At 48.7% G+C, this 9,186-nt stretch overlaps 1 protein-coding gene across 2 annotated transcripts; it reads right to left on the bottom strand.

Moving 5' to 3' along the window:
* Window positions 1-906: 906 nt before the first annotated feature.
* On the bottom strand, window positions 907-8,464 carry RPN1 (ribophorin I). Of its 2 annotated transcripts, XM_058844997.1 has the most exons (11): window positions 8,174-8,464; window positions 7,371-7,435; window positions 5,892-6,198; window positions 5,426-5,635; window positions 4,283-4,475; window positions 3,857-3,956; window positions 3,450-3,588; window positions 3,161-3,280; window positions 2,470-2,715; window positions 1,279-1,492; window positions 907-1,174 (listed from the first exon to the last, which is right to left on the bottom strand). In XM_058844997.1, exons 1-10 carry the CDS (start codon window positions 8,399-8,401, stop codon window positions 1,310-1,312), a joined length of 1,791 nt encoding a protein of 596 aa, XP_058700980.1. In that variant the 5' UTR covers window positions 8,402-8,464; the 3' UTR covers window positions 907-1,174; window positions 1,279-1,309. The 2 variants fall into 2 exon arrangements, with proteins under 2 accessions (XP_058700980.1, XP_058700979.1); XM_058844996.1 differs by having other exon boundaries at window positions 907-1,492.
* Between the last annotated feature and the right edge of the window lie 722 nt (window positions 8,465-9,186).

Below are 9,186 nucleotides of genomic sequence, written 5' to 3'. Positions count from 1 at the left end.
GAAAAGTGTCCTGCTGCTTGTGCATTTCCAAGCACAGGACTTGCAGGCAGCACTGAGCCATAGCGGCTATGTTTGTCTCAAGCCTCACAGGGTGCTAGTGCAGGTACTGTGGCAAACCTTCACTCCCCAGCACAGCCACATTTGGCACTAGTCTCCTTGTGAGCCACTGCTCTGTGGGGCAGCCATGTGCTTTGCCAGGTCTGCAGGCAACCTCCAAACGCGCCAGAGTCTGCTTCCCACAGGAAGCTGCAGGTGCCCAGTGGAGAAGGCTGCACACCACTTACCAGCCCTGCCCTGTACATGCACCCACCCACAGGCAGCTGCCACCACCTGCAGGTCAGGGCAAACAGAGGGACATACAGCCCCTTCGGCCCTTCTGGTTTTTTCTGTATGAGGGTCTCTAACCACTTTGATCCAAACAACTATGCCAGGCAAAGGCAGTAGGGGAGAACTGCATTGCTGTCCCAGCAGCCACATCTGGGATAGTCGACAGTGAACTGAGGCAAAGATACACAGGAAAAACTTAGGAGACTGATACTAACAGGGGATTGTGTACACCCCCCAAGGTATCTGAGTGAAAACTTACATGGACTGCACAAAGGATGCAGGGACTTCTGTCACACAGTAAGAGGATAGCAGGAGGGGTTCTGTTGTTTATCTCCCTGTAAGGGTGTAGGTGCGTGCCCATCCTTGGGAAACAAGGGCTTGGCCTTCTCCCCTAACTGGGTCAGGGCTTTGTGAGGTGGAAGATCTCTGACACAGGTCAGGGCACATAGCTGACGGGGCAGGAGTGGTCAGGGCTGACCTCTGTTCCACAGAGAACTGCACCGCCTAGCCATAGGCAGGATGGGGCCATACAGCCCCTCCACCTCCCCCCAGCACAACACATAGACACAAGGCAGTGACTGTTTTATTTCAAAGTAGAACAAAGGTATCTTTTATTCTTTCCAGAGCTGAGACATTCAGCTTTGCCATGAATGTGTCTGTGCTCAGACTGGCTCCTTGTGTGGTTTACTTGGAGCACATCTATACAGGGCAAACCAGAAGTGGGAGACTGTTTCATAACCTGGCTGAGTCTCACCTCTGGGAAAGAAATCCAATTATCCAGCCAAACACAAAGGTGTGGTCCCTTGCACAGCATGTGCTGCTGAGCAGACAGGGTCTATAGAAAAATCTAAAAACAAAATGTACTTTCAGACATTCCACATCAACTTTCCCCCTAATTTTGCTGGGAATGAGTTTTGGCTCAAAGTGTATCACTCTCATCTCCCTTCATACCTTTGCCCTCTGCACAGCTGCTAAAGCAGAGTTACAGCGCATCAAGGATGTTGTCAATTTTGGAGACCAGGTCCTGACGCTTGTTGGAATGCATCTTCTCGTTCTCGATGTACGTGTCCTTCTTGAGCTTGCCTGCCACCAGCCGCTCCGCCTCTACTGACGACTTCAGAACCAGCTCCTTTACTTGGCCATCCAGCTTCTGAATCTCACTTACCTGGCAGGGTGACAAACCAAGGAAGTATTAGAGGAGACAAAACAGAACAAAAAAAGTCCTTACAGTGAAACTGGAATAGAAGAGATGGCAGATGATAGCAAAAGATGAAGTCAGTGCTTAGTAGAAACATCTCCGATCCCTGAAAGTCGCCTCCTGAGCCATGACATTATGAGGAATATTCCATGAATGGGTAACTAAGGAGTGCAGATAAAAGGGACTTCAAGGAGCCAGGAGCCATACTGGCAAGAGACTGTTAAAGTGTATTTAATGATGGATTTTAAAGGTTTCAAGCTAAATCACAGCTCTGACAGCTGGAAGCTGTGTCCCTACAGTTAATGTTCATAGTGAGTGGTAGGTCTGCAACGATTTAATCAAGGTGGCTGTTGCTTAAATGGACCTTAGAGACTGAAGTGTCCCTCACTTGGGGTTAAGTGGCTGTTTCAGGTAAAATATATTAAAGGGAAGGATAGTGGGTGTGTTTTCATTGTGCCATGGTTTTCAACATGGAAAAGCAAAACATCCCCAGAGGAGCATCATGTTACCAAAATTCTGTCAGCACCAAATGCAAATGTGCAAGAAAATAAGAGATGAGGGAGGTTGAGTGGTGTGAGTAGTAGAGTTAGAACTGTTAATGTGTTGATAGTTTCCATTTTTGCTTAAGTGTCACTGCCATGAGCACAATCAGAAGCATCAGGATTGTGTTACAAAAGCATTAATCTGTACAAATGCAGCTGTTTCAAGGGCTGCTTAAGAAAGAGCACAAGCATCTGTTTACCAACAACACTTACATGGCTGCATAAGTTAGATTACTGCAAAAATAACACTATTCACATGCCCTTGCAGAGATTAAGCCATTTTCAGATGAAAAAACCCAACCCAGACTAGCTGCAGAAACTAAACCCCCAATTAAAACTCATGCAGAATATTTGACAGAGCCGAGAACAGGAGAGCTTATAAAACAAATTTGAATTTCTTACTTTATCACATAAGTCAGAGCCTTCTGTCTTTAGTTTAGACTGCAGAGAAGCTATTTCATTTGTCAGGGCCTTGTGCTCCATCTCCAAAGACTTTTTGCCACTGTTCAGGGTGGAGATGTCCCGTGACTGCTTGTATTTATTCACTGCTTCATCGAAGTGACGGTACAGCCCAAGCCTCTTGTTCACCAGAGTAAGCACCTGCTCTGTGATGCAGGCAACCTTCATCCTGGCTTCAGCAGCTGGATCCTGCAAGAGGACAGAAGGGAAGATCAAAGCAGTCATATCTTTGACCTGCACCAAGCCAGGCCTGCAATCTGCCACAGGACTGTTACAGAAACTTTTCCCTTTGCAATTAAGTTAACTGAGTAATTAGATGCATGGTGCAAGTACTGATTAGGGGAAGCACCTTTCAGCACTCAGTCAAGTCCAACAAATAGTTTAACAGTGAAAACACTACAGAGGGAGAACTGCAGACATCCCTTCTTCTCAGGATTCCTTTTTATGCAGCAAGCAAAACTCTAGTTAGCTTTATGACACCAGATCAGCCCTACAGGAGCAGCAATGCTCAAGATTTTAAACAACCAGTAAAACACTGGAATGGGAAGAACATTCAGCGAGAATTACTGGTATGAAAAATCACCATTCAACAGCTGAGAAATCTGCCTATATTCCCACAGGGAATCATACAGACCTTGGTGATGGAGAAATCCAGCCTGACATAGACGATCACAGTGAAGAACAAGATGTAAAAGGCTCCAACCACCAAGAGAGGCTCTTGCAGCATCAGGATTTTGTTGAAAGTGTAATGAACCTACAAGAGAAATTCCAAACCCTGAGCAGTGCCCCGTGTTACTGCAGGGTTAACTCCTATCCTCAGGCAGCAGAACTACGCAAGCAGTCCAGCAAGTGTTTATTTCTTAGGTGTTTTAACCAAGGTGCTGAATTCAGAAGAGGCACAACTGCTCAGAGGCTACACTCACCACGATGTCCTGGATGTGCTGCTCCACCAGGTTGCTCTTGTGTGCCACAATAACGGGACGTCCAAAAGTGTCCAGATACGTGTAGTGAAGCTCATCTGAGGCACGATTGATTTCATAGGGACTGTCCACATGGATATTCCTGTGGATAAAATCAGACATTCCCATATGACTCTATGGTGTTTGAGATGATGAACCCAGGACTTGTCTAAGCAATTGTAGCCTCTAGCACAAGGTCAATCTTGCAGTTTAAACAATGCTCTACAAGGAAGCAAAGATGTGTTCCAAGATCTCCTCCATATGCACAGTCATGGTTTTGATTCACTGTCCCCAGGCCATTAGAGCAGACTGGAGAATTGCCATCAACACAGCACTGTCTGCAGTAACAAGCCAGGAGGAATCACACTTACTTGGCTCCTTCTGGCAGGACAATCTTGACAGTCAGAGAGTCTGTAACTTGCTCATCAAACACGTGGTCAACAAACCTCATCTTCAGGGCATACTGATCACCTAAGAGTGCAGAACAAAGAGTGGTTACAGTTCCTCAGAGAATAAGAGACAGCCTTGAAGCTCAGCTCCCACCCAGGCAGGAGCAGAATTTGCATGGATAATTGTGCAGCAGGGGGCACTAGCTCACTCAGATATATTTTAACCAGATGTCTACAAAAAAACTGAAGGAAGCACAAAAAAGATGGATTTGCATATTCTAGAAAAAACAGCTGGCAACTGCTGTTGCTAAGGTCCTATGTACCACAGCTTTCAGTTCTTTTCTGTACAGCAACTACCTTTAAACACACAAGAGGACATTTTTTATTCCCTTCCCCTCAGCCACCCACCAAGACTGTAGAGGTATTCGTAGCTTGGCAGGTTATAGCCAATGATGTAATGGGTTTTCCATCCCCCAAAAAGTGGGAATCGGGGACGGATCTCCATCTCCACAGAGTCATCCAGGACAAGAAGGTGGCTGGTGGAGATGTTCCCAATTTCATCTCTGTAATAGACATCCTGAGCAGCAGCTGGGAGAATGGTCTGTAAGGAGAGAAGCAGCAGTGAGTGCATCAGAGGGGAGCTACTTCCAGTGAAACTGACAAAACCAATAAAGGCTGGTAAGCATTGAGAAACTGTGCTCCCCCATAAGACATGACAAAATGGCCATTCAGTTGCACTGAGTGGTTAAATTGTGCTATTATAAGCAATCCCACAAGTGGCTGCCAGCACTAAAATCACTTGGGTCTCCAAATGAACGTGCTTTCTCCAGCCAAGTTTCAAACTCCCCAGACAGCAAGGGAACTCATCATGCCCATCAGGACAGCAATTCCCTTTTCACTCCAACTTTTGGCCCTACCTGACTGGGCTTGCTGGCTTTACACTCAGCAAAATGAGATTTCTGTTTGGCTGCAGCACCCTAGAGAATTACACAATCCTGGAGGCTACATGCAGTGAGGTGGTTTTGGTTCAGATGAGAACACATAATACCTTTTACATCTGGCTAGCAGAGCCACAGCTTTAATTCTTGTTGAGTGCCTCGTGAGCAAGGAATGAATGGGTGACTTTCCACTTATTAATACAGTTCAACATGAAGAGGATATGACAGAGAGGCAACTCTGAAAATAAAGGGCTTGGGACAGAATGAGTGCTCCTTGCATGGTGGAAAACCTAAAGCAGAGATCTCAATACACGAGTAAGGGATTTAGAAGGTCCATGAGATTGAAGGAGTGGGAGTGTGGAGAAACACTGCATGTCCTTGTAAGTGGTCTGTTGGACCAGCAAATGCAACAAAGGGTATAACCTCCTCATGCTGCTTCCAAAAGCTATTCCTATCCTGCACAAGCTTCCTCTGAAAATAGACCAGTTTTAATATTCCCTTATTACTGGGGTATCTTAGTATCTTACAAAAGGCATCTGCATTTTTTTCCCCTCTGGGGATCTAAGAAACGGGGAAGCCACAGTTATAAAAAATACATGTGCAAAATGTCAACCTTAAAAGACTTGACAGAAGAGATCCCACTGTCTGGCTGTCTCTGGTAGTCGTATCTGGAGAAAGGCCCTTTCAGCACTGCTCCTGTGTGCTTTAAATCAACCGTCTCTTCAACCGCAATGTTACCCCAGTGAGACACCTCAATGACTCGTGTCATGCTGGTGATGGTCAGGAATGGACTGTTATTTTCATAGTGCACCTTCAGAGTGTCCTAGTGAGGGGAAAAAAGATAAACTGTCAGACCTAAAGTAAGAAGCAAGCTCCCCTCACAGTAATCCATTCCTTGTGCCACAGAGAACCCTCTTCGCAGATGCACATGTTCCTGGCCTGCACACAGTCTAACTCATGGTTGACCTGTGATTTCTATGTGAAAGCCTCTGCTTCCCACTCTCCAGCCTCTGAGACATATCTTCTGTGTCTGGAAAATGCTCTCTGCAGAGCCACAACACCTTTGCACAGAAATTTACCTGGCTGTATGGAGGGATGTCCTTGAAGGGGCCATATTCAATCATGTCCTCAGTGCGAGAAGGATTTCCCAGCTTGGTGTAACTCTCCACATTCCTGGAGGCCAGTTTGACACGGGTTGTTTGGGTCTTGGTGACATACGGTGAGTAAAAATAGTGATTTCCTTCAAAGACCACAAACTGCTTTTCGCTTTGGGTGATGTGGGTGGGATAGGGCTGCAAGACGTGCGTGAAAACCATTTCAACAGAGACACGGATCTTGGCTCCTGGGGCCAAAGGAGATGGCAGCTTCACTGAGAAGAATTTCCCACTGGAAAGGACAAGAACCAGTAAGTCATGTGGGATCTCCTTTGAAAGAGCATTCAGATCCACTCACTGCAACATCCCTTGTGGACAGGCAACCATGTATCACATGTGTACTGTGTGATTTGGGCAGGTATTTTACTTGCCTCTCCAAGACATAGATATGTCTTGTCCCAGCAAGTGTGATTGCTGTGCTGGGGAAGCAGCACAGCCTGAACAGTGTCCAGGCACAGTTACAGTCTCTGGTTCACAAAAAAACACCTAGCTCCATTTTTGACTCCTCCCTAATCCTGCACTTATAAAGCTTCAGCAAGAGTTTCTTCCATTCTTCTCCAGATTACAGGAATGATCTGCATCAAAGGAAGCACAAGCACAAGTCCAGAAGACAAATCACAAACATCTTAAGCACCTGCTCCCACAAAACCTGTTCACTCTCAGACTTTTGCCCACAGAATCTGAAATTAAGGAATGGCCAGAATGGGAGCAAGGTTTTGGACTGCGGTTCTAGAGAATGCATCGGGACTCCACCAAATCTGTAAGGATGCACTGGACAGACTGAGGTGATGCCAGAAGCAAACATACTTCATGTCATGCCTGGTGGCCCAAGGGCAGAATCACATGAGACATCCAGCCATGTCAGAAGCCACGGTCTACCCTGGCAACTTAACTCCACAGCTATTGCACTCTCGAAACCCAGCTGCACTGGGTAAAGTGGTAAAGTCACTTTACAGGCAACTCTCACCTCTCGTGGCTCAGAAAACACCTGCCTGCAGCACCTACATAATATTCCAAGCTTGGCAGTACAGAGCCTGATGCAAACATCCTCTCTCACAGCAGCAGGAAGAGCCTGCACTGGGTCACAGCAGGCAGTGCTCTGTGGTGCTCTACAGGGCACAGCCACAGGGCACTAAACTCTCTGTAGTCACCACTGCCAACCATCTGAGAGCTCAAAATGGAGTAGTGGGTAAGAGCATGACCAAATGCTTCTCTCACCTGGTGTCCCAGGGGGCCAGGGCATTACTCAAGGCACTGAGTACAAGAGACTGAGCACAGCTGAGGAGGAAAACATTCGTGATCTCTAAGTACATGGAACTGGGGGAACTCTGCTTCACTGTGAGGACAATTATGAACCCCCTCTATGCACAACTCTGGGTATTGACCTTAGAGAGTGACACTCACCTTTTGCCCTTAACTTTAGTCTCTTTCACTTCCAAGGTGTTCTCCTCCTCTTCCTCACCTTTCACCTGTACCCAAACAACAAATGGGATCAGTATGCTGCTATTTGAAAGACTCAACACATCCAGGGCAAAGTTTCTAAGGAGTTTTTAGGAGGATGTCCCCCAGAAAGCTTATATATAACTAATGTAGTAAGAAAAAAAAATTTAAAGGCCCTTTTATAATGTTGTTCATGAATACCAATTGCAGTGTGGTCAGAGTGGAAAAAACATATACTGGAAGTTTCTGGTAACTCTTATATTTCCATGTTCCATCATCCTGGTTCCCAAGCCAGCACAATCACACTAACTTGCACAAATGAAAATACTGATCGAATGCTTTTGTGATTTCCCTTGTGACTGGGAAGTGAGCAAGCCTCCGGGAATATGGCTTGAGTTGAGGTATACTACAGAACTCTGTATACAGATATACTATACAGCACCGTCTGTACCTCTCTCTGCTGTATGTAGAGTATATCTAAAGTGACAATACTTCTGGGACTAGGACAGAAGGAAGCACCGTCCTACTGCTCCTCCGACCCTGCTGTGGGTAAGGGCCGGGCCCCCCACCCAGCCGTGAATCTCCCCTCTCATCGCCTCCCACCTCCGCCCTCCCGCCGCGACACACCCCCACCACTGCCGTCCGGCTGCCGGGATCCGGGAGCGCCACTCAGGGCCGCCAGTGCCGACGTGTCCCTTCGGGCGCAGGGCCGGGCAGCTCCCGCGGTCCCCCGGGCGCGGCGCCCGGTGCCTTCTCCTCACACTCACCTGCACGCCCAGGTGGGCCAGGCGGGGCTCCAGCCCGGGCTCCAGCGCCAGCAGGAAGGCAGAGGCGGCCGCGCCACCCGGTGCATTGGCGAGGCTGAGCTCGGCCGAGATCTTGGCCAGGTGCGTGCTGAGGTCCAGCGAGCGCCGCACCTCTTCCAGCACTAAATTAGCGCTGGTCCCGGCGGCCGCCAGGCAGAAGAGCAGGAGGCGGCACAGCAGTCCCGCCATGGCCGGCACACCGCGCGGGGAGGGCACAAGATGGCGGCGCCCGCGCTGTACGGGCACGGTACAAGATGGCGGCGCCCAGTAGGGGAGGAGGCTCGCTATGGCGGCGTCCAATAGGGAAGGAGGCTCGCTATGGCGGCGCCCAGCGGCGCTGGAGGCCCGCCCCCGCCTCCTACCCCCGTTCCGCGGTGCCTGAGGAGGGAAGCTGGGCGGGCTATTCCAGAGTCCCGGGGATGGTTTCGGCTTCGCGCAGTTCTGGCGGTTCCCGGCGCCCCGGCTCTGTCGGCGAGCTTGGGTGTTCCCGCGGGGCGCTAGGCCGAGCCCTTGCTGAGCTCCCAGGCCTGGGCAGGCCTCGGGGCGGTCAAGCGCTGCTTTTTTGGCCTTACTGGAGTTTCCCACTTCTTTTTCTGCCCGAAAAAAGAGCGAAAAAACAACTATAAGGAATATTACGCGATGCTCTGGGCTCTCAGGTGCTCCTCAGCCTCCTCTCCTGCCACGGCACAAAGCAGCTGTTTCTCCATGTTTTTAGCAGTGGCCGGTTCCTGCCTGGGCTTCCAGGGGCCAGAGGTGTCAATCCTGGTGGAAGTGTTGGGCATATAGCACAGCCCGCTGGAGCTGTCGGTGTGGATATACTGGGATATAGCACCTGGCACTGCAAAGGGATGGACTTTGGTGCTTTTGATTATGCTGTTAATTAATGAGCCTCAAATTGGGACAGTTCATCTTGCTGGCGTTGTTGTTCTGGAAGGTGAGGTTTAACACAAAGAGAGTTTAAGGTGAACCCAAAT

Source organism: Poecile atricapillus, chromosome 9 (genome assembly GCF_030490865.1).
Source record: "Poecile atricapillus isolate bPoeAtr1 chromosome 9, bPoeAtr1.hap1, whole genome shotgun sequence".
NCBI classification, from domain to species: domain Eukaryota; kingdom Metazoa; phylum Chordata; class Aves; order Passeriformes; family Paridae; genus Poecile; species Poecile atricapillus.
Note: the sequence above shows the minus strand (reverse complement) of the source record. Positions and strands in the feature narration are given on the sequence as shown.